This window comes from Lonchura striata, chromosome 4 (genome assembly GCF_050655825.1).
Source record: "Lonchura striata isolate lonStrDom1 chromosome 4, ASM5065582v1, whole genome shotgun sequence".
NCBI classification, from domain to species: Eukaryota; Metazoa; Chordata; class Aves; order Passeriformes; family Estrildidae; genus Lonchura; species Lonchura striata.
In genome coordinates this window covers 32,821,589-32,847,370 of record NC_140706.1, presented here as the reverse complement: position 1 = coordinate 32,847,370, position 25,782 = coordinate 32,821,589, and the positions used below count along the sequence as shown (strand labels likewise).

Sequence of the window (25,782 nt, the reverse complement as noted above, 5' to 3'; positions counted from 1 at the left end):
AAAAATTTCAGTTGACCTATTTAATGCAGAATTTTTCCTCTGGCTCTTGAATTTGAGGAAAACCAGCAATTTGCTCCTTCTTCATGTCAGCCATATGTCAGTAAAAGTCAGGCTTAATAGTAAAAGAACCTTTAAATTCTATTTTTTTTATTGGGCAGAAAGGCGGGCTTTTGCAGCACTGGTTGTGTCATCTGTAAGCATTACATAATCATGACTTGTGAGTGTATTTTTTTAGGTTAAAAGTTTTAAGAGTTTAGGTTTTCTTAACCTGTACAGTAGTAACTATGCTTCTAAAATAAATAGTTTTGGCAAATCGTTTTTCTTGGAAGTGGTAAGAAATAAAATCAGAAGACAAAGGAAAACATACATAAAGCTCACTCTGGATTAATGAGTTTGGATAGGAACCAATATTATCTAACTCTTGAAAATGCTAAGAAATCTATTAAGAAGCCATACATCAGACTTTGCAGTGGGAGCTGCATGTAACTCCAGCTAATCATGCTGTGTGAGAGAGTACATGTATTACCACACTATGACTGAATCATTGTAGAACTTACCCAGCTTACAGCAGAAGCATGGTTCATTTTTTTTGACATTTATTTATAAATCACAATTTTTGCAGTCAAAATTAAGTGTCTGTCTGTATTTGTTATAAGCATAAGGTGCAGGGTGAGTGCCTGGGAAATGGCATATTCTGAATCATTTCACCTGTGTTTTACAGGCAGGTTTTGGCTATGTACTTCAAGGTTTTTCAAATTAATTCCAGGTCCCTGTCACCATTTTGGAAAGCTGAATTTTTCTCCCTGTACAAAGTCTTTCAGCTGGACTTCTCCATTTTTGTTTCATGTTTTGTTTTCTTTCAATAGAAATCTCAATTCTCTAATGAGTTAGCCTTTAATAATTGCATAACTTTCTCACTTCTGACTCTAAATAAGAATGAAAGATGATTTAATTTATGAAGATGAAGCTAGATCTGCTCTGATTAGAAAAGAACTATGACTAAGTGAAGCCTGTCCCCCTCATCACAGACTATTTCTCTGGGAGACTGCTATACCCCAGTGGAGGGGAAAAACCCCAAGCCCACATGCATGCAAAACATCTGAACCCCACTGTGGAAAAGTCAGATCAGGAGCACACCACTGAAGGCTGCATTATTATACTTTGAATCTCTGGATAATATAAGCTGAGTGTCGTTTTAGTGTCTCAAGTGAGCAAGCTTTTCTCATTTCTCACAGTGTGATACCAGCTTTTCCCAGTTTGATATCCAGGTAAATTGTTGGAAATAAGTCAATGACACTTTACCAGTGGAGGATTTTGTTTGGTTTTACAGACCTCGGGTCCTAAAAAAAGAATATAAATAAATGTCTATTAGTATATCTACTAACTACTGTGTGGGTTAGGCTGGGGTGGAAGGAGATGGCATTTGAGAACAGCAGGATTGGAAGTACACTATTGCTTCTCATTCATCCTGTGTGCATAGCTGCCATCCTGGGTTTTATATCCTGTTTTATTTCATTTTCTTGTAAAGCAAAATCCTAAGTATGTTACCCCAGCAGGTTAAATTTCAATTTACTTTAGCAGCATTTCTGTAGTTTTTCTTTTTTCATCTTTCTTCTTAAATCCCTCTGGGGATAAAGAGGCCACTATTAGAAAGATTGTTTCCTGAACTAGTTTCACTAGTGCTTTTTTCAGTGAAGCTGAAATATGTATCTCAGGTTCAGTTTTCATAAGGTGATTAAGCTTCCACAATTCAGTTGAAAACCAGCAGCAAAGTCCAGTTTATTTTGTTACTTTAAATGACTGCCTTAAGCATGGAAACATCAGTGTTTTTCCTTGATCGAGATGGTATTTGTTTTCCAAATCTGAGCTCTTTACTGCACATGCGGTAACTACTTTTTGTTAGCTGGGCACTTATGTAGGTACCAGATAAGAAGTCATTGTCTCTTTATGGCAGTTAAATTAAACAGATTTTGCCTGCCATACTATTGACTGTGTGTTACATATGTATTGAAGGGGTAAATGGAGTGGTGTTTATGTTGGAATGCTTTGAGAATCAATTCCAGCTAATGGAAAAAAGCACTTTAAAAGTGAGCTTGTTCCATTCCCACAGTGAACAACATTTAATAAACCTTTCAGAAATAAATCCTGCAATTTTTCCATTCACCACCACCTGTGGAAGAAATGTCCACTTTCTTCTCAATGGGCAGGATTTCCTCCTGCAGTGTATTTGCCTTACTCTGTTAGGTAACAAGAGAAAGTCTTTGGACACAAACATACTAGAAAAATGAGTTTTGCTCATGTGCCATCTAAGGCCTAATTTTATTGACTTTGCAGATTTTTTGCTTAAATGGCAGGTTGACCAAAAGTAGCCAGCCTTAAGATTCCTTCTCAGCTACCCCTAACTATCTCATTTCCAGTAAATTGAAGAAATTTGATTATATGGATCTTGTTTTACAAATATAGATGCTGAAAATTAAGATCCTTTTTGTACTTGGATTACAGTGGAATGTTGCATCTTCTGTTCTACCTGTGTGCCATCTTTATTTTAAATATTAGGGCATTTAGAAGATTTGGCAAACATAACCCTTTACTTATGAAACTAAAACATTATTACATTTTTTGTTGTTCGGAGAGTTTTTTTACTCTAGAGTTCTCATGCAGAGTGGAGGGGCTTACAGTAATATTTTTGCTTTGCTAATTAAGATGATTATATACAGATTTAAGTTAAGTAAGAGTTTTGTTCTATTGATAAACCCTGCTGAAAAATTCAAGGTTTATTTTCCATTGAGAATTGGCATGATTTTAAATGTAAGGCATATTTGTTGTGAACCATGAACAGTCTTTATGAGACCTGAAGAAGATTTGTGAAAACAGCCTGTAATAAAAATCACACATGCTTCATAAAACACTACTTGATAGATATCACTTGCACCATTAAGAACTAAACGACAAAGGATGTAATTTCAGTTCTGGCATACAATATTAATCGAAAAGCTTTAAAGCATCTTGCTGATGGGAACTGTGACAACATGACATTGAAGAATAACAAACTGGAGACATCTATCTTAATCAGATTTTCAAAGTAAATGTCATAAAATAGAAAGTTATGTTATCTGTCTTCATAGGGTCACATATCATACAGGGTACAGCTTTTCAGCTTGTTTATACTAAAAATATCAGGGTCAAAAAAAAGTGCCTTTCAAATAAGTTTAAAGCTCAGTTCATATTCTTTACAAAGTTTTTGGGGATAGATTAGTAACGGTGCTTTCTATTTCTGCAACAAGGTTATAAAACATTTGGGAGAGCTGAATTATAAAACAGCTGAGAATGTACAGGTATTATCAGTATGAAGATGTAGAGGGGGAAATATTATGCTCAATGGATGTGAAATAGAAAGACAAAGTTAGAAGTGTACTTTTAACTGGAAATGTAACGCTCCTGTAGATAACACAAGCCAAAAGGCATTGGTAAAAATATTTTTCTTCAGTTCCTAAAGCTTGTGGTTATTTTGTACAACTTGTTTCTTGTATTCCTGTGTATATTTAACTGGTAAAGAACAGTATCCTTATAGCATGTGGGAAAATATCAACATGTACTTTGTGGTTTAAACATCAGTGTTGCATGCTAGGGACTCCTACTGCCCTCCAGGGAGTTCCAGCTACTTCTCTCCACTCATCATCTGCTCTTAGACACCACATGAGAACTATGGGATCATTTTGAGTTTCTCCACAGTCAATTAAGTCTTTCTTCCCTTTCGGGACAGAAGTCTTTATTTGTCTTTAAAAAGTATATTCATGTTGCAATCTAAAGGAAAATGACAAAATTAAGGTTTCCTTTATTATTTCTCCCAAATTTAGAATCATGAGCAAGGCAATTCAATCTTTCAGAGCTTATCCTGCATGAAATTCACTGGTAGTTTCTCAGTCCCAGATAGCTTGACAGGTTTTCAGACTCTACAGGCATTGTACTGATGAGGAGACAAACACTGGCCCACTTTGATCAAGCTACTTGTTTGACTTTTGCCCCTTTTATATTATAATAGCATACACAAGGTGCATATATAGATCAAAGTGTCCTTGTCACTTCTTCTTATGCCTGTCACCATGTATCTAGCACAGGAGCACAGGAGGAAGTCAGCAACAGTGGCTATGAGTTAATTCTGTTTCCGTCTCTATGTCCATTATGTATAAACCAAGCAGAAAAGGATGGGCAAGCTGACAACAAATCAGAGTGAAAGGACTCTGATGGTAGGCAGTCTGTCACCTCAGTCCCTAGGTTGAGTGTGTGGCTTGGATCCTTAAAGCATTTGTCAGAGCAGAGCCAATTTGGATGTGAATAAGACTAAGCAAATACTTGTGATTAACCACAAAATAAACACATACAGCAACTTAAATTACCCCTATGGCTTGTAGTAAATTATCAGAAAGGAAGCTTTGAGCCTCACACATCCTGGCAGGAAAAACTGAACTGAAGCAGTGGTTCATTCAAAAGACAGATCTGCCTAATTACAAGTGAACACTTAAATACTCAATTTTTTTTCTGAACACATAACCTTCTTTATGTTTTCATTAATTAAATGTGGCTTCTCATGGAAGGTGCTCCCAGATGAGAGACTTATGGAGTGATTTGTTTTACTTGTCTGCAGGATCCCTGCAGCCATGGCCAGAGTAGTGCAGGTAGCCTGTCTTACCTCTCTGAAAAAAAGAGCTCCTTTGGGAGCTCTAGAAATAATTAAGCCATAATACCCACTCTTTTCAATTTGCAGGGACTTCTGAGGTAAATCCCACTACTGCTTACAGTACTTTTGGAGATATGACCAAATGTCAATTAGGTAAAATTTCAAGTCCATTGAAGGGTTTTATTGAGGAAGTCAAACCCGTTCTTATAGAAATTACTTTTTGCTGCTAGACAATCAAGGGCTAGCAGACCAGGGACCAGTGACCTGCAAACAAAAAGTTGTATTTTTTTAAAGTTTTCTAAACATTTCATGCGTTTTCTAAAACATTCAGTCTATTCCAGATTCTTAATTCTAGTATTTATTATGGATATTTCGTTTACCATGGCAGAGACTTTTCTGAAAAGACAATAGAAAAGGAACAGCCTGGCTAGGAAAAAATTAAGACTCTCATAGACATAGATATTGAATAACATTTTGTTCACATTTGAAATGTTTATATCATAATGGAAGACTTTGCTTTTTTGTTTGTCATGGGAATTCTAAGTTCACATTAGTTATACACTGTTTAAAAGCCTAATCCTTACCAAATGGAAATTACCTCTTTTTCTTAGATGAGTAGCTAGCTGACAAGTCTCAATGATCTATCTGTTATAGAAAGACTACCACACAAAATATCAAACAAATTACTTTTTTTATGGATACTTGGTCTGCTTTTCTGCCTCTGAATTACCCCCTTTCCCCACATAGCTGTAGGTGTCATAAATGTCTCTCCTTCCTATGCTGTTCAAATTCTGTAACAGTTAAATTATAAAATTAATTAAATTTGAAAAATAAATGACAAAAATGTTTTGTAAAAGGCTACGGAGCTGCATATAATTTACCTCTGCAATTGAAATGGCTGCTTTGCGTCCCTGTGATTCCCTAGGGTAAATAACGTTTTAAATATGTTTTGGAAAAATCATGTAACTCTAGTAGGACAGTTTTCTACCCAATTTCATGTGACTTTTCTAATTTCTGTGCATATGTTCACATACATAATTATCTGATGTTGAGTTACTCAACAAATGCCTTAGAAGTGTGGGGTTGGTTTGTTGCACCTGAAGATCTTTGACACACTGGTTGCTGGACCAGTTTGTGTTTACTTCTTACTGCAGAAATCTTCTCTTGAAGATGAACGGGATTGCTCTACAGTTATTAAGGTCTAAACCAAAAAGGAAAGTTATAATTAAAACTTTACATATTTAGACCTAAGCCTACCTGTACCTACCCATATCTGCTTAATTTTAGTGTAAATTAGACATTCCCATTTAGATTAAATCAATTAAGATAGCATTTAAAATCCAATTTATAGCAAAGCAAGTGTATCTCTCTGGAATAGTTTTTAAGCATTTCAGCCCAATTGTTCTTTATCAGATTTGAATGCTTTTTCTTCTAATAAGCAGTTTGTTGTGAGGGAGCTGGCCAAGTCCCAGGGCTGCTGTCTTTTCAGTAAGCAAGAGAAAATGTATTTCCCTCTAGAACTGCAATGGTTGATAGGGAGGAAAGTGGAGTTTCAGAGTCCTGACACTCAATATTGTGGCACATGGAGGGCTGTTATTACAGGGAGTAGTGTCCAGTGCTGCAGATTTTATGAAGTACATATTGTATCATCCCACTCTCCTTATAAACTTCTTAAGTAGGAAAAGCAAGGAAACTGGAAAACTGGAACTATTCTGGCAGTAATGCTGATTTTTCAGGAGAGCAGTGTGAATCACTAAACATACATGTCTCAGGTTCCCTGCATGTACAGTGAGAATATTTTCAGTCACAGGGATGTTGCGAGGTTCTTACTCCGTAAGACTGATAGCTTTGTGTGAAAGCCTCAGTAATGCTGAAAATTCTTCTTTAACTTTTAACTCCTTAAAAGAGTAAAAATGGAAATCTGGCTCCAGCTTAAGAATGGCGTTCAAAACATTACTATTGTGATGATTCTCTCTTCCTCACAAATCAGTGTTGCAACATTAGGGTTTTGTTAGAAATTGTGCAGCAATCAGAAGAACTGTGTATTGGGGAAATCTGCCAGGTTGGAGAAAAGATCCAAAAAGCAGTCCTCAGTGATCTCTCATTCACAATGACAGTGTAGAACTGGGTAAATTTACAGCAGTATAGATTTTAGCTCTGTTGATTTATGGAAAATCTAACCTTGTTAAATGCAACTCTACCTGTAGCTTTTGCACAATTAGAAAAGAAGTAAATCACTCCAGATTTTTCAGGCATTTTTGATTTTGAGGAAGCTGTAGATTTCCTGCCAATTGGAGCCACCATCAGACACAAGAAAGTTGTCACTTGTCAACATTCTGTAGAGAGAGAAAATGGGACTGGAAGACAAGTGATCTTTGTGAAATCGCACTTGCTATGGCATTCTAGCTCCCTTCTAGCATCTCTTAATTTCTGTTATATGTTGCTCTGTATCTTCAGTGTCAGTAATGTTTCTATGTTATATAGCAGAAGGACCTTTTGGTTCACAGTAAATTTATAGGGAAATAATCTAAATCTTAAATAGTGGCCTGCATAGCTGGTCTATGGCCTGAGTAATCCAATTTCATTCTTCTAGCATATTTTCAGAGTAATGCTTAAATCTGTGCATTTATTTGTGGAGTGTATATAAATACCCTTTACAGAACCTTCACTATCCATCTTCCCTCATGAGGTAGAGTGTGTGGGAAAGTTTGACATCTACCTGAGACAAGCCTGGCACTTACACCCTCTTTTAAGCAAGAGAGCAATGATGATCAATCCTCTACTTTGTCTTTAGCAGAGAATGCTGCAAGACCTTTAGTACTAAAAATGATATACTGAAAGATTGATTTTCAGCAGAAATTGTAAATGAGAAGAGAAATTGATGAACAAGAGGGATGTCAGGATAACATTTCATCTGGTAGGAGATGCAATGGAAGAGGATTTTGCACTGATCATGGCAAAACTGTCCAAAAAGGCTAGGCTGGTAGGAGAGTCAAAAAGGGGTTTAAAAAAGAAAAGTCTGATCCTAAGAACAATTTTAATTGATTTATCTATCAGACTAAAATAAATTAATGTGAATTACTTCATTCTACCTGCTATTTTTCTGTAATTTTTGTAATTTAATTAATAACATATATTTGCATATACATTTGTGTAAATACTTAAACAGACATGTGCACATATATATTTTTTATATACACATGCACCTATGTATTACAAAATATAAGGCCACAGTTAATTTTGCATAAGCTGATAAATAGCTTGTTGTCTAAATCAGATAAAAATTTACATAGATATGGGGAAAATTCTTTGCTCTAGTGTTGGTCTGTTAACTTTCTTTAGCTGGCTTGTTCAAATGTGGCTTAAAGCCCTTGATAGTGATTGTAATCACATGCAGTGACAGCCTTTGTGTCAGTGTTGGTGAAGATAAAGCTTATCAGTTGTATCCTACCTGGACTGGAATTTTGCATTAATGCATTAGGGATTTTGTGTTAAAATCTCAGTGGCAGTATAAATGCTGTTTGGTTTTGTTTTGGTTTTGTTTGGGTTTTTTTTAATATATCTTTTAATGAGGGATTCAGCATTGCTGTTGTTTGCAACAAAAGTCATGTTGACTACACAAAAATCACTGGAAAGAACAATGTGGTTCTCCGAAAGGAAATTATTCCAAAGACTTGTTTTTTCTGTTTAAGTCTATTTGTTAACATTTTCATGTTGTCTTATGTTCACAACCTCGGAAATTGCTCACAATTTTGTAAGCAGTCACCTGTAAGTTATTGGAAACATTTGTTTCAACAGAAATACTTTTCCTGTGTTCTCTGTACCAGAGTTTTACTTTTGAGTTTGTAACAATTTAAAATTATAACCAGTTCCAAAAGGGAATTGCTTTTGGAAAGCAAGCATCTAATTAAAAACTACCTGAAAGCTTTTGCACTGTGAGAAAAGTGCATGTCCCGTATCTTCTCCTCTACTTAACACTTGCATTTATATTATTGTGTTCTGCTACATTAGTGTAAGAAATAGATTGCAATTTTAATTACATAATTGTTAAATGTTACATATTTAGATATCATCGGTCGTTGCTAAATTGTACTTAATTAAGTGTCAAGGTTTCTTTAGTTTTGTGTGCATTGTGCTGTAAAAGGTTTGTCTTATATTTATGACTTATTTGCCAGTGATTTTATGGAACAGATTGTGAAAACCTAACATTGATGGAAGTATTTGATTGTAGGTTTTGCTGTTCTGAGGTTTTGAGTTTAAGCTTTATGGGTGTTGTGTGCTTTGGTTAAGTCAGAAAATATTTCCTTTTGTTTCCATGGCCTGACTCTCTCATCACCTGTGACTTCCTCCAAGCTGTATTTATATTGCATGGTGTGAAATTGGAAAATCTGTTCTGTGTGTGTTCTAATGGATGTGACGGTCATTAAGTATATGAGTCTTCTGACGTTGTAATCAGATGTGAATCAGTCTGTTAAATATCCATGAAGCAACATCTGCTTCACAGAGTGACCTTCTGCTAAAGAATACTTAGCATCTATTAGCAGATCATAGTGCAGATCTGCCTTATTTGAAATGCACTAAACTAGAGTAGTCTACTGCTGTTTAGCAGCTAGCTTGTAATAATTTATTGCAGTTAAATAAAGCTTAAAAACTCCATTAAATAATTATAGGGATTATATACATTTTGAAAACCTTTGTGTTCTACTGAAATTACCCATTTAATTTCAGGGTTGGTTTGTTAAAAAAAGCTGAAATCTAAAGGGGCATTAGGGGATCTGTCAGATGCTATTTTCCGTAGGTGTTAATAAAACCAGATTAAAAAAAAAAAAACTGAAACAAATTAAAACCAAAAGCAATTTTACCATCTGTTGTGTATTAATTAGAACTTGGTGTATCAAGGGTAAACTTGCTCTTACAGAATGTCACTGAATGTCTGCTAATAGAATAATATGCAAATATATTAAATGATAGGATTATATTGAATTTCTCATTCTGCTATGGTTGTAGCAAATGCCAAGATGTTATATAACAAAATTTAATTTTCTTTCTTCTTAGAACAACCTCCAAATAACCAAGGCCAGTCGACCCTGCAGCCTTTGCCGCCTTCTCACAAGCAACATTCAGCACAGCATCACCCATCCATCACCTCACTTAACAGAAACTCACTGACAAATAGGAGGAATCAGAGTCCGGCCCCGCCGGCTGCTTTGCCCGCCGAGCTGCAAACCACACCTGAGTCAGTCCAGCTGCAGGACAGCTGGGTGCTTGGCAGTAATGCACCTCTGGAAAGCAGGTAATTACTTAGGTACTACTACAGACTGTGGCAATGCTAAAGAAAACATTTAACTTAATGACAGTTGATCCGCAGCAAAAAATTCTCATTCAGCAAGCAAAACTGAAAAAGTTTTCAGTCCTGAAAAATATGTCCTCTCTCTAAAATCTTCAGTGGCACTCTTCCCCCTTACAGTCCTATTCCAGAGTAATTAGAGTATATTAAGTTTTCCAGACAAGCGTTTTCCTTCCTTTTCATAATCTGTGACTTTTGCCTTGCCTGCCAGAAATGTGTCAAATATGTACTGTCATACAGATCAAATGTCAAATAACATTAAGTAATAGTTTTAACTCTTGTACTTGGTACCTTTAAAGAAATACTTATGTGAAGCTAGGTATTTTTAAAGGTGCTAGATTTGGTGAGACAAAAGAGAACTCGGTTCCAGTGTAATGATATATTTGTCATTGATAACTGGCTCTAGGAAAGAAGCAGCTAATATGAAGAGTGACACTAGCTTTTTTAGATGCAGAATAACCTATTAAAAATTGGTAGGACTTACTGGCACAAAGATGAATTTACCAACAGTGATTAATTAGTACTCATGTAACACTCAATCAGCATTCAATCAATCACCCTTTAAATTATGTTTAATAGCAAAGTAAAGATGATTTTTGACCAATTTAAAACATACATGACCTTAGGATTCTCTTCTAAGTAGTTTTTGTTGCCATAAATATTACAGGCAACTCCTCTGTTAGACAGTTTGAAATGGCTATTCCTTCTCTTAGCTTTCTTGGACTCTCCTGTGCTGTTTGAGACATAAGCACTGTGCAAGAGCATTCCACTGAAGAGATTTCAGTATTATATTCAAACAGTTTAGTACTTTAAGAAAGAACTTTCTTATAGAACAAATAAGTTTGTAGTGGGGGTAAAAGATGTTTGATGTTTTCCTGAGAGTAATTAATCTTAAGTAGATGGGTAAGGTCTTTGATGTTTGCTTCTCTTGCCATATATGTTTTGATTGTCTTTATAAAGGTGTAGGACTACATGAATGAGAATGCCACTTCAAACCTTAAGTATTTTTTGCAGAGTAAAATATTTTCATCTTTTAAACATTTCTGATGAAAACCTAAGGGTATTTTGGCTGTTCAAGTTTTGAACACTTGTGAATGAGGTAAAATGTAAAAATTTTATTTAAAAACTGACAGAGCCCTATGGCAGTGGTTTTTCTCGTAGTCTTACTTGGTTGGAACTCTGGAGGTGTAGAACCCCTCTTATTTGTCATTAATTTTTCCCCTTTTGGTTAAGGTTCTCACCTGAGTGTGATTTTCAGGCTCAGTATCAACTATATTAACAATTTTGTGGTAGGTCTCTTCCTTCACCCTTTTCTTGGACTAAAAAAAGTTTGTCTCCTCTTTAGCAATATTTAGTTTATGCTTATTGTAGGGACTTTTTTTCCTTCTCTCTTTTTTTATTATTTTGACTTAGATGGCAGCCATTTAGAGGTAGAAAATGTGAATGCCAGCCTAGATACACAACTGTCTTTCTAGCTGTATAGACTCATACTGATGATAGGTGGCATAAAAATGGCATACAGTTTGCTGTTATGTATAGCTGGGCAGTGAATTGGCTGGGTTTGTGTATGTGCATGTAGGAGAGAGGGATGTATTTCCAAAGCCTGGGGGAGGTTTTAGTCCCTATTGCTCTGCAGTAGTAGTGAAAGTGATTTCAAAAGATATATAGTCCATAGTATTGGATTCAGTTGTGTTTGTAATAGAATATACTGCAATTTGGCTCTGTGCAAAGTACTACTACAAGAGCTAATGGATTTGTGTGAAGCATTACTGTTACTGGCTAGAAAGATGAACTGTGAGGTTACAGATCAATGATGTCCAACAGAAACTCCAATTCACATTTTTTAGATATAAAAATACTCTTTGCTTATATGTTTATGAGGACCTTAAACTGTAACTTGAATAAATTGAATTATGTGAATGCTTCTTTAATCTTGATGCTGCCTTTAAATGACAATGAGATTACCAAGCAGTGGCAGAAATTGTCTTCCCTCTATTTGGGATCAGTGAAATCTACATTAACAAAAAAAAACCCAAGCCAGTAGTAGAAGATTTCCTGTAGGTTTCCTGCTGTCTGCAGGACCTTTCCTTGAACATTTAATGATCTTTACTATTTGACCGCTCCCTAGCCAGATGTAAGTTAGGTTCATTTGTAGAGCAAATAGATCTGCTGGAGGAGAGCCGGCACTAGAGAATAATATGAACTTCTGAAGAAATCAGAATTTTTGCATTTTGTTCTTTGAATAACTGGTTGAACAACCAAAGTCATGTAAATATATGACTACATGTCAGATGTCTGAATATGATCAAAGATCATTTAGTAATTAAATATTAGTGGGTTTTTTATTATGATTGAGCTTTAAGCTTTTATTCAGCAACTAGTTTTAGCAATGATTTCTTGATTACCATATCAGTAGTAACATTCTCATGACTTTGAGGTCTAGTAGGATCTAAATTACTGATATTTAAAAATACATAGTAAATAACTTCTTTAAATGCTCTCTCTGTTAAATATTGAATGTGCAGATTTTTCTAATGCACAGTCAATTATGAATGTTAGAGATGCACACAGGAAAAATACATTATGAGTTCTATGAGTTCTATATTAGAACTCACACATTTGTAGATAAAAATAAGCTGGTAGCATCTCTTAGTGCTTTTCCTTGGAAGTATCTCATTAATTTCAGTCATTGAATCTAAAAGATCAATTTGTTGGCAAAGGGAAATTTTCATATTCCAATCAAGGAATAAATCTCTGAGAATATTACGTAACTTTATTCAGAATCTGTGCTAATGTGCCAGTGAATCAAAGAAGAGCTTTGCTTTTTCTTACTAGATTTGCTACAAAAAATACCTCATTTGAAAGATGGCTGCATTTTGTATGATGGACTGTGAATTTTTTATAGAAACTAGCCAAGAAACTAACATATTTTTCATAGTTTAAACATCTTGGTTTTCTTTTACCACTTAGTATTACATGTGGAGTCATAGGAACATTACTGTATTCAGCTACTTAGCTACTTATTTTACCACGAAAAAAATACAGTATTGATTGAAGAAATACTTGATTACTAGAAAATATTTTAGCATTTGGAGGGATTTAATATGGAATATTAAGGTATGGAATACCTCAGAAATAGTATAGACAAAATATTTCCTGGTATGTGTTACTTCAAAAGTGTTCTGTAAACTTGATTCAAAGTTCATTTTAGAATGTGGAGACTTTAGAAACTCCTAAAGTGTGATGAACATACATGTGTCATTATTGGGGTGGACTGCCAAAGATCCAATTGCCTTCAGTATTGATTAAGATGTGGAAAGGGTGTTGATAGTTTCCTGGGAAGTTTTAAATCAATTTGTGTAGAGGCTGATTGATTGTCTGCAAAAGCACAGTGTTGCTGGAGGTTAAAGTGCTCAAACCACCTATTTTACACATTCCACCCACTAAAACAGTGCCTTGTTTAATCAAATTCAAATTGTTCTGATCTGTAAGTCTTCCAGGTTTTCACACATTGACTTGACTAGAGATGTTACTCCTTTGAGAAGGTGCATGGTACAAAATAAAGGCAGAAACTGGGGATGGAGTTGAAGTCCTGCTCTTCTGAAGACCCTGTTAAGCACTATGCTCACATTGCTGATCTGCAAGCTGAAGAAACAGGACTCTGATTGCTGACAGCATGAATGCGTTTGAAAAATTGACATGCTGTAATTACAGGATCATTATATACAGACATTAGAAATTAGGTATTGTTTTCAGATACTAAAGTCAAAAAAGTTCTGTTGCCGTCTGACATTCTCTTACTGTCAGGTTCTCACTGAGTATCTGTTTGAATCCTAAAACACCAAGCCCATATGCTTATAAGCTTTCTTTGATGTCAATAGTGTCTTGCTTTAGATTTTTGCTTGATCCCTCTGGCATCTTTCCTGTTCAAATATCCCTTGCTGTCACCATAAGTACTTGGAATTTGATCATGCTGTGTATTTTGTCTCCTGGCTCTTAGGCAAGCACCAGTAGTCCAGAATTCAGTAGTATTGGCACATGGTCCTTGAGCGTATCATTCACATTTTCAGAGGTACACAGTTATTGAAGTAAGAATGGACCCAAGTATTTTTTTCCCCACGTTAATCATTCCCTGTTTTAGATAGGACAAAAGAAATATGTGGTTCTAAACAAAATAATAGTGGCTTACTTAATTTCTCTCCCTCATTTCCTCACTATTCCCTGAGAGAACCACAGACTCTGATGCTTCCTTTGCCTCTCCTGCTGCTGTGCTTTGTCATTTGCAGAATGTGAGATCCCCGTTCACTCTGGTAGCCAGCCCTATGCATATTTTTCTTGCTGACTGGCTGTGCCAGATAGCCAGCAAGAAGACTGTCTTTTAATAGTCTCAGTTCAGTTTTATTATTATAGTTTTATTATTATTTTTTTTTTTTTAATTCTATTTTTATTCATCCCTGGTCCAGCCTCATGAAGTAAACAACATCCCCCACTATGCACTGCACAGTCCTTAAGCCTGCCTTGCAGCAGTCAGGAATTGTATTCAAGACTTGCACATAAATAAGGGATCACCAAAGAGTAATGACCACCCAAAGGCAGCCTTATAACGTTGTGTCTTCAGGATACAATCCAGCATGTAGTTCAGAGGACAGCATGAAAGGCAAGGCAGATAAATCCCACATTCAGTTTTGCACAAAGTTACACAACAGAGTTAGTATATTCTTTTTTGTGGGATCATCCCGTTCTTTGATTTGAAATTGCACCTCTAATTTCATTTTTTTGTATCTTTATGTATAGAGAATTAGAAAGTCAAGCAGTCCTTGCAAATGGTCATGACAACCTTATAGAGATGGATGTGTTTTCTCCAACATATCACGATAGCAGTTATGGGTATGTGACTCTTCAGTGTTTGCATGATGCTAACTATTGACACAGAAGACAAAGTGTGATTTTAAAAAAAATTATTGCAATAGGAAAACATCTGGAACAAACATACTCATCCTTATGTCTGATTTTTTAAAAAGTAGTCTAAATAATCTGTCATACTGACTCATAGCAGATACAAAATGGTAAGCTTTGACTGCTAAATCTTGCTTGCTTTGACTTAAGACAATAAGAATGCAATTAACATTGTATTAGTTCTCTGTGGCCCAGTTCTGCAGGCTGTTGTAAACTATTTGCATGATTACACATTTGCCAGATCTGATCCTCTATTTGTAATGTATTTACTACTTGGCAAATATTTATTTTAGAAATATTATTGCATATATTATAGCATAAAGAATGACCAATCGAAGAAGTTAACAGGAGTTGCATACCTAATCTCTAATATTTTTGCTAGCTAGTTTGAAGTTGCAACTGCTGATAAATATGTAACTGTAAATAGAGAATTCCATATAAATAATTATTTCAATTTAAGTAAAATTTCTATTTTAGAATTGTTCCATATCTACTTAACTTTTTCAATAATCTGTGTCTGATTTTTGAACTATGTCTTGGCACTCTTATGCCAAATTAGTGTAATTCTTTTATGATCCACACGCAGAAAAAAAAAAATCCTGACAAAGCAGTACCATTTCTGAATTGTTAATCATAAATCTAGTTTTTTCTGTAAGTTTGTTTATACTCCACTAAAAATTAGAGTTTTATGTCTAAATTCTGTTTTGTTAATGGTAATGCCTAACTTCATAAAAGGGACAATGTGCTACTTGATTAAATGAGGAGATATGCAGTTGCCTACTAATTAATCTGTAATATATATTGACAGAGTACATTGATCTGCTTCTCCCAAAAACTCTTAAGCTTTCACTTAGCCACAAATTAAAATCAACAGCAGGAAGAGAATGGTATGTTAAATTCAATTAGTCAATCATTATCAGCAAACTCAAAGATAGTGCAGATATTTGCCAGAAGATCCCAATATACTGTCTTCAAAGTAAAAATGCAACCATACTGTATTAAAAAGAACAAGCCAAATATTATTGTTCCCTATAGAACAATTACCATAAAATACTGGTTCAGATGCATAAATGCTGTAGTATATAATTATAGAACTATGCCTGGTTTGTGCTTTCTATGTTTGTAATAGGATCAACAAATGTAAGTATTTGAGCAAATGGTGTATGTTATATGAAATTTCTGTTAGTTGAGACTAATTCAGGTGACAATACAATGAAATTTATCTTGTTTGTAATCCCTTCATTTTTAAAATTATGCTAGCAGGGATCATTTCCTGGTGTGAAAGTTGTCCAGAGATAATAATACATCAGTTCCAAAGCATAATAGATTTGAGACTACAACATACTATCAGCATGAAGATTCAATTTATCAATGTCACTAACATACTGTGTCACAGCTAGAATCATTATATATTTGTTTCTTTGCTTTCATGTCATGCATTATGATATACTATCTCTTAATTTGTATGGTTTACGAAGAGAATATTAATCTAATCAATTTGACAACTTTAATGTTAAGAATTATTATAGAAATAGACATTTTACATAGAAATTCTAATGTTTCATAGGCCTAGACCTAAAGAAAAGTTGTTTATAGCTTCAAGAGATGTATTCACTGTGCATTAATTATCATAAAACAGCTGGAAATCTCAATGTTAGTGGTATGTACTGTTAGCTTTTTTCTTTTCTCTAATGTACAAACCTATGTTACTGTTTCCCTGTTGACAAATCAGCTTAGTTGGAAGTAAGAAGTCTGTTTCCCTTTTACCTAACCTGATAGTCCTCTTCCCTAAGTTTCCTAGGTGTCAAAATCTGAAAATATGTAAGATTCACTATCAGCAAATGAATGTATTTATATTACTTCTTGATCAAGCTTGCTAATATTTTCCATTTCTGTATTTTTCTATATTCTGTATTCTCTATTTTTTATTGTCCCCGCATATTCTGAAAATTTCATACTTTTGCAATGTTAGAAAATGTTTGTTGTATTTAAGTAGGAATTCTTTGTGAGGAAGTTGATTTGGGATTTTTGTCATCTGGGAGAAAGTTCAGGAGAGCTGAGTTTAGGGCATGCTGTATTAAGCTTAAGAGTGGTAGAGGAGAAAACTGAAAGAGGCTGAGTACAAAAGGGGTAGGAGTGGGTGTCCAAATGGGTAGATGGAGTAGTCCAAAAGAAGGAACTGAGACTGGTTGGTTAAGCAAGGTGGGAGATAGAAGAAATCCTAGAGGACTAGAGTCTGAATATATACAATGAAAACAGAGATAATTTCTTGTCCTTTACTGCTTGTGGTGATTTGTGAAATCTTTTTGAATTGGATCATCACCTATGGCACTGACTCAGGATGGGGATAAACCTTGGCTACTGGCATACGCTCTCCTAGTGACAGAGTAGTCAATAAATAATCAAACTATAGATTTTCTATCTGTGATGCCCTATGAAGATGAGAAAGCTTTCAATCTGATTTCTAAAGTTTCTTCAAACTTTCTTAAATAAAATCACCTTAGTAAAAAAAAAAATCATAAAGCTAGCACAAAAAAACTTGCAAAATAAAAAGCTAACTTCTTTCTGCAGTTGCTTGGCTGCAGCTGAGCTTGCCATCCCAGTAAGTGGAGGTCAAGTTGACCCAGAAGGGGGTTTTAACAGATTCTGGAGATTCTTTCTGTCACATTCAAACAGGTGAGGAAACAATACCAAATGTTGTGCCAAAACAAAGACATGGATGACTGTATAGTGCCTGCATTCAGTGTCTCTGATAAGGCTGATTGCATTAAGAGAAGACCATCTGCAAAAAGGCATGTGTAAAAATGAGTACCATAAAATATAAAGCGTCACCCTTCTCTGGGCACAAGATGTAATCCTCTGCCTTTGTGAATCTATGAATGGTGGTCTCTCAATTCTATGAAATGTGGCATGTTGCATATGAGAGACTATGCTCAGTCAGTCCAGACAAAATTTCAACCTTTGATCCAACTTCTGAATAAATCCTTCATTACATAATGCAGCTCTGGTCCCTCTTAAACTATATTTCATTTTGAAATACTATCCATGTGCCTTTTGAGTCATTTAGAGCAATTGTTCTCTTTCAACTTTATGAAGACAGCAAAGGTAGTAAAAAGATTGGAGGAGTAGCGTACTCTGCATTCCTTTGATTTTCTGCATGGAAATTGTAACTTATTCAATATTTAAGATAGGAACTGGCTATGGTGAGAGTGCCTCATCTCAGAGACACCTTTTCCTGACTGTCTTGGTAGGGGATATGATTTGAGAGAAGCAGAGAAGATAAGGAAGTGTAATATAAATCCTTACTGCTCACATAAGCATTTCAGGTCCTCACTGCAAAATTCAGATGCTTTCCTCTGCTTGCCCTTCCTTTGGAGAGAGGAAACTATAATAGCGGGAATATTGTATCAGAAATACTGAATTCGGTATAAGGAAGTGCAGTAAAGGGCTGCCAAGTTCGCTCCCAACTGCTGCCTTCTTCAGAAGTAAACATCACCAACAATATCAAGAGCCAAATCACTTACTGTAACATAGGTGGAAGTCTGTAAGTACTAGTCCTCTGAGAGACCCAGAGGAAGCCTGTAAGGCAACAGAACTACTTGATATTTTTTCAGCAATACATAGATCTAGTTTCACTCTCATCTTGAAAGTAAGTAGTGGGACAGTACTGCAATGAACAGTATGATTAGTTACAACTGAGCCAAGTTTCTTTCCTTGTTCAACCAGCACATTCTTTGCATTGGACTCTTGCTCATTTCTGCAAAGCGTGGCTTAGCATTGTTTGTTCCCCTTGTTCATCTTCACAGAGTGCAGCATAGCAGAGGAGCACAAAGGAGCAGGCTTGGCTGAGCTATCTGATTATCCTGGTTCTTCTGATCCTAGATATGCAGATATTAACTACTCCTTCTCTGGGCTCCAGAACTAGCAGCCCAAATCTGAATTTGGAGAAACAAGTAAGAGGATAACAGATGCTCTTTCCATCCTGTACCACTGTATTCTTTCTTGTACCACCAAGAAGGTAGGGGTGATGAAAAGGAAGATTTACTCTAACACACTGAAGGAGAGGAAGTCTGGGGCTTCTGTCAGCATTCAGTCCTTCAAGTCATCATGTCATGGTGACTTTCACAGCAGATTGGAACACTGTCTTGTCTGAATTGTTCTTTGGAGCTTCAGCTGCAAGTTGCTATGCCTGACTTCTCCATTCTTTTTTCAGCAGTCAGCAGTGGAGCTGTAGCCTGCAGGAGACAGAGGTGGAAGAACACACAAGCAGTAAGGAAGACACTTTAGCCCTAGTAGGGCTTTTGTTCTTTCTTGGATATCAGTGTTCCGTTTGCAAAGATTGCAGGTGCTTGGTGTAAACCCAGCCAAATTCAAGCAAGTTTTGCCATATGTAAAGTGCTTTTCTGAGACATTTGAATAATCTGGTAGAAGGGGCTTATCTCCATTTCCCACAGATGTTTCCTCTGTTTTTGTAAATGGGTAATAGCTGGGATAATAGCCATCTTCTCTTTCTTCCTTTCTTTGTCCCAAACTTTGATCATCATTTGATTTGCTGTGATCTTGAAGCTTTTTCCAGGATTGTGATAGCATTAATAATGACTCCAAGGAAGTTGAAATTCACTTTTATTTCTTCCTAAGCAATTTTTTGATTGCAATTCTGCCCAGAAAATAAACTAAGACAAATTCACAGCATAACAGTTTCTGTGCTGCCTTGGAGTTATGTTATATGCAGCCATATGGTTCTGTGGAAGTCAGTCGTAAGCCTGTGCTAAGGGCAAACACCACCAGCTACAAGGTTTCATCTCAGAAGAATGTTAAAAGAAGATGAAGACAGGCATAAAGTGTTCACAGAGAAACAAAAATCCAATTCTTGCTAGAGCCTGCTGGGAAAGCTTTTCTCATGCATCAGTGAACCAGAGTTCACATGAAACCTAGCCAGTAATTTTTTGTTATCTTTTACAGCTTTCCTATGTTAGTCGGCAGAGATTAATCTTTTCATTCTAACTGTTTCCTCAACTCAGTGTAAGGAATTGTATTTATTGATGTGATCTATCCATTAGTGAATCAGGCAGAGGTCTCTAATGTCAGGTGGCAGGGGAAGGTCACGGTCTCTTTCAAACAACCCAGTTCAATCCAGTATGAATAAGGTCTGTCAGCAGAGAGAGGGCACACCAGTCAGTAGGTACAGTACTGTGACTGATCGTGATCTTGGACCACCATTTATTCCATATTTAATGGTTTCCTCCTCGTTCTGACAGGAAATGTATGTCATAGGGCTTTTTTAACAAACAAAAAAGCATGATAACCACTCCCAGGAGGGAAAAAATCAGCTGGTTTGCATTGAAGAAAGTCAAGGAGAGACAAAAACAAAATCCTGAATGAGAGAAGTTGGAGCAAACTAAAATAGCTGCAGCTGGATTTAACCCTCCTTTCTTTAACTTTCTTAAGATTAATTGATCTCTTTGTATGGAAATGACAAACTTCTAACTCTTTGCACAGAGATAGATGTGCACTATCTCTGCATGTGTTAGTGATGATGTACTTGAGGCAAAGCTCCCCAGCCTTAGAAGTGTGTTCTGTCTGAAAGTCTATTCTTCCCATTTGAAACATCAGAAAAATAAAAAGATAAAATTTCAGCTACCCTTATGTCTTATTTGCTTACATTGGCCTCATGGTGCTGCCAAACTTCTGTAGAAAGTTCCACTATGTTATTGAAAACCAGAATTACTGATTGCTTCTATCCCCAGATAGGTGCATTACGAATTGGGACCATTTGGGGGAAAAATCTAGTGGTTTATTTTAAGTTCAGGTGAGCAATCATCATAGTTTTGTTCAATACAACACAGAATAGTTAAGGTTTTATTCCTAGGAATTCAACAATACCTTTATAATAAACATTAAACCCAGGTCATTAGAAGTACTATTGAATTCTAAGCAGAGTTGGGTTGTGATACACTAAAATTTACATTTCTCTCAACTTGCATTCACTCAAAGTGGATTTGGTAGAAGTTTTTCCACCTTTGGAACTTTAGGAGAATGCAACTGATGTGTTTCTAATCCTAAGTGTCTAAGGTCTATTACCTCTTGTGCGTTGGAATGAATCCAGGCTAACAGACTGAGGACCTTAACAGAATGCATAAGATATTTTGCCTGAGCTTGCTTAGAAATGTGGTAGTTCATGTAACAATGTCCATAGATTTAACACACCTTAGAGGCAAATAGATCATTTTTAATAGAGATAGATACTGGCAGATTTGAATTGGTTTGAGGGGAAGATTAACCTGTGCTCCACAATGTGAAAATTGGTGTGCTCATTTAATAAAATATTTAATTTGTGATTACAGAAAAGAATAATGCTATTGCCTTAGCTGGAAGGGTCCAGTAAAGTACAGAGATCTTTTTGAGTCAACACTAGTCTTCTCTATGGGTGATTGCTATTGTGTCCAGAGTTTTTCTCAAATTGCAAGGGCAACTGATGAGTCAAATAAAACAGATTAGTGGATTTCTTGCTTACAAGAAGGACAGTTTTAGAGCATCCCAGATATATCTAAATATATGTGGATATTTTGATACCTAGAGGTAAAAAAAGAAAATGCAAAAAATATTAAGGATAGTTTTTCTTTTCTCTTTCACCTCTCTTCAAGTCACTTTCTATTCTGTCAACTTCCAAATGTCAGTTTTGATTTATTCTGCACTGAAACAACAGGTATCTGAAAATAGCTTTCCTCATCTCCACAGCCTTTGCCTTTGCCTGACCCATAAAAAGCCTAAATTTTGCTTTTTTGCTTTAGGCAATTAGTTCTTAATGCTTTTGTGTGTTTTACCCTAAAAATAAAGTGAACCAAACAGTAGTATTATAAAAACTTGTCTCTGTGTACTGCGGGGCAAATAGTACATGCTCATTATACAAGAACAAGGAAATAATCAGTTGCGTTTAAATTGAAATTGATAGAAGAAAATGCGTTTTGATATAGTGCATGTTTAGCCTGCAGAAGAAAATGCCACAAGACATCAGTGAGAGCATGAGTTTTGGGCTGTTTAGAGAAAGAGCAATCTGTTAGTGAATAAAGAGACTGGGAGGCATTCATTCCCTCCCTTTATACTGGCCACTTTCAGACAGGGTGTTGTTCTTGATGGTCTACCCTACTACAGTAATCCCTGTTTCTGTTTATTTTATTACAGTTTTACACAGCTTTTGTAACTGTTCACTGTCAAATAAGTTATCTCTTTCTCCACCATTTTTGGAATAAACTAACTTTCTCATTATTCTGTATATGCTTTCAGGAATCCTAACCTTTACACTGCTTTTCAGACAGACACCTCCATCAGAAGTAGAGAGATAATTTCTAACACTGGATGCCTTTTGTAGTGCAGTCTTCTGAGTTTTGAAGCTGTTCTTCCTCAGTTGTCTTCCTTCTAGCGGTGGGCTGTAATGATCTGTAGAACCATTTATCACTAACTGAACCATCATGGAACTGACCAAGCATTGCATTTAGGAGACAGGGCTGCAAGAGAACCTATAGCACTAGGACATTTTTTACTAATCACAATGGATTCTCTCTATTCAGAAACATGACCAAATTAATTAATAGATTTATTCTCCTCCATATTTTTCAGATGCTGTTAGTGTACAATGATATACGAGATCCAAAGATTTAAGATTAAATGATTTAGGGTTTTTAAACACATATATTCTAAATACAGTTTTATTCTGGATCAGTGGTATTATAGCTCTTAGGATGAGAAGTGTTTAGTTCTTATATGCATAAGGCCTAGCAATATTGGCCTTTATTCTGTGATAGCAGACATCAACTAAATAATAATGTTGCACAAAGTAACAGTAGCTGCCATTCAATCTCACTGGCAGGGTGATAAAATATGATGCATAATCTGATAAAATATGCATAATATTTTAATACAATTTTGCTGGACCTTATTCACAATTCTGTATTTAGTATGAGTTTTGTTAAAGTCCTGTGCGACTTTTAATATGGTGTGACATACTTGCCATGTGATTGAGCACTCTATTGGCAGGGTTGCACATTATTAAATAATTTAAAACAGAACTAAAATGCTGCCAGAAAAAGTTTTTTTTTAAATGATAAGGTAGGCTTTTTTACATCTTCCAAGTATTGCAAAGCATTCTATATATATGATGCCCAAAATTAGAGAAATTGTTCTTTAGCAAGGTGAAGCAATTTCAGCATAAGCTAAAAAATTCGTATATATAATGTAGAAATTACATTAGGAATGTTAAAATTATGCAATAACTCTATTCCAGTTGAGACCAGTCTATTTATAAAGTAATGGGTAACATTCCCTTTTTGCTTGGTGATAGTTTATTTATATAAAATCTCAGCTTCTGGCAATCTGGAGTCTAGGGTTTTCCAGATATGTTTATATAATATTGCATTCATTGATGCATAGTATCTATTTTCTTCTAAACTGCGGTCAAAAGTTTTTGTCATAGATCCTTTTATGAAGAAAGTTATTCTAAATCACATTTCTGTTGCTGGACATCTGGCTATCTTATATGAAAAGTACTCAGGCTTCTGGGCTGAGTCTTACTGTCCTTGAATATTTTGATAGTCTATCTTTATTTCTATAAAGAAACAGTTTTCAGTTAACTTAATCTTTCTGCCAAACTCATGGATGGTTTTTATCACTTTTTTGCCCCTTCTGTTTTTCTATTTACTGAATGTAGTAGAGAATGCTTCAGTTTTATTTTCCACAGAGGAAGTGGCAGCACAAAAAAAATCTGATTTGCTGTAAGCCCTCTCTCCCCACCAATGTGAGAAGGAAGAAACCAGCTGCAGGTCAGCCAGTGCACATCAGCACTTGATGCTCAAAGAGTACTGAGTAAAATTAAAAACATGATTGTTTTGCTTTTATTTACATGCTTCTGTTTTCTGAGCTGACACCTTTGAATTTTTTGATGCTGTATTTCTGTCTTTAATGGTAAGGGCAAAAGCTTAAGTAAAATGTCTACCATTTGTGAAGTAAGGGTACTTCCCAGCTGTCTTTGCATCCAAAGATTAGTTTATGGTATAACTTTGTATTTTTTAATTTAGATTTGTTAGGTACTGAATACTTCCCACTTAAAATGTTAAGATTAGCTTGCTTTTTAATAGCAACATCTCTCAAGTTAGCAGATATATATATTGAATAAATGTAAAAGTAGAATATATTTGCTTTAAAAGTTGAATTATTTAATAATACAGAACCGGCTTGTCTTGTAAAATATTAGCATGATTCACTGGAGTTTTGTTCTCCATAGCTTAATAAAATATTTAAAGTGCTGCTTACGTGAAGATGTAGCAAGTGCATGTTATGTGATCAATTTTGAAGGGAAGATATACTATTGGAGATGCTATAAGCTCCCTATGAGATGAAATATAGTGTAATTTCCTGTAAGTCAGTGCCTGGTCAAGTTGTGTAAACATTTCAGGCTTTAGAAATTAGCTATTTGAGTTCCATAGTTTGAAAAAACGAGGTAGCTAGATATATAGATAATTTAAATCATTTGTGGATGGATTATATTTCAAGAGCATAAGAATTTCACCATTATCTGGAAGCAGCCTAGATTTGTTGTCAGATGCCATATCCTTCTAAGAGTCTCACAGGAATAGTTTGGCATGGCTCAGTGAGGCAGACAAGATGTGCAAGTCTGATAGCATTACACTTTAAATACTTATCACTCAGAGTTAATGTAGCAGGAGAGTCCCTGACAACTTTGTTAGTAACTCCACTCATTAGAAATAGAGATATCCAAACAAATTTTCTAAACCCACATGAAGATGCCAGACTGACTTTTCTGTCATTATTTTTCCCTCAGCATTCAGCCAGATGGTGCAACCACTCTGGCATTGTATTCATGGGATTCAAAGTAAAGGAGAATAGCTTAAAGTGAGGAGCTGTGCTGTGTGATGCCTAAGACAACACATTCCTGAATTCCTACTGCTAAATTCCCACAGCTTGCTCCTGGAGTAACTGGCTGATCGTGCCATGGACAGGTGCATTCTTCACTGGGTAGAAAAGCTGCCGAATGGCCAAGTCCAGAGGGTGGTGAGTGGAGTTAGACTCAGCTGGTGGCCAGTCACAAGTGTTGTTCCGAATGGTTCAGTATTGGGACCAGTCCTGTTTAATTTCCCAGTATCACAGAAGAAGCTGAGTTGGAAGGGACCCACCAAGATCATCAATTTCAAGTCCCGGCCCTGCACAGGACCTTCCCCAACAGTCACACCATGTGCCCAAAAGTGTTGTCCAAACACTTGCTGGACTCTGTCAGGTTTGGTGCTGTGACCACTTCCCTGGGAGCCTGTTCCATTGCCAACCACCCTGTGGGTGATGTACCTTTTCCTAATACCCAACCTCAACCTCCCCTGACACATCTTCAGGCCGTTCCCTCAGGTCCTGTCAGTGGTCACCACAGAGATCAGTACCTGCCCCTCCACGTCACAAGGAAATGAGGTCTCCCCTCAATCTCCCCTTTTCCAGACTGAACAGACCAATGACTTCAGCTGCTCCTCATATGGCTACCCCTCAAAGCCCTTCACCAGCCTCATGGCCCTTCTTTGGATGCTCTCTAATAGCTTTATAACCTTCTTATATCATGGTGCTCAAAACTGCACACAGTACTCAAGGTGAGGCCCCAGCAGTACAGAGCAGAGCAGGATAATCACCTCCCTTGCTCAGCTGCTGATGCTTTGTCTGTTATCAACAATCTTTATCAATGATTTATTAATGGAGAGATTAAGTGCACACTCAGCAAGTTCACAGACGCACCAAGCTGGATGGGACT

General features: G+C 36.0%; 1 protein-coding gene across 50 annotated transcripts in view; it reads left to right on the top strand.

The window, feature by feature from the left end:
* The window catches only part of TENM3 (teneurin transmembrane protein 3), a 1,286,597-nt gene that overhangs the window by 1,140,579 nt on the left and 120,236 nt on the right, over positions 1–25,782 (top strand). For 41 of the 50 annotated variants that reach the window (XM_085578773.1, XM_085578775.1, XM_085578777.1 and 38 more), the window contains 2 exons: positions 9,734–9,971; positions 14,820–14,912. In XM_085578773.1, the coding sequence (XP_085434899.1) occupies positions 9,734–9,971; positions 14,820–14,912 (331 nt within the window). The remainder of the gene's footprint in view (positions 1–9,733; positions 9,972–14,819; positions 14,913–25,782) is intronic. The other 9 variants (XM_085578812.1, XM_085578807.1, XM_085578806.1 and 6 more) reach the window with 1 other exon arrangement.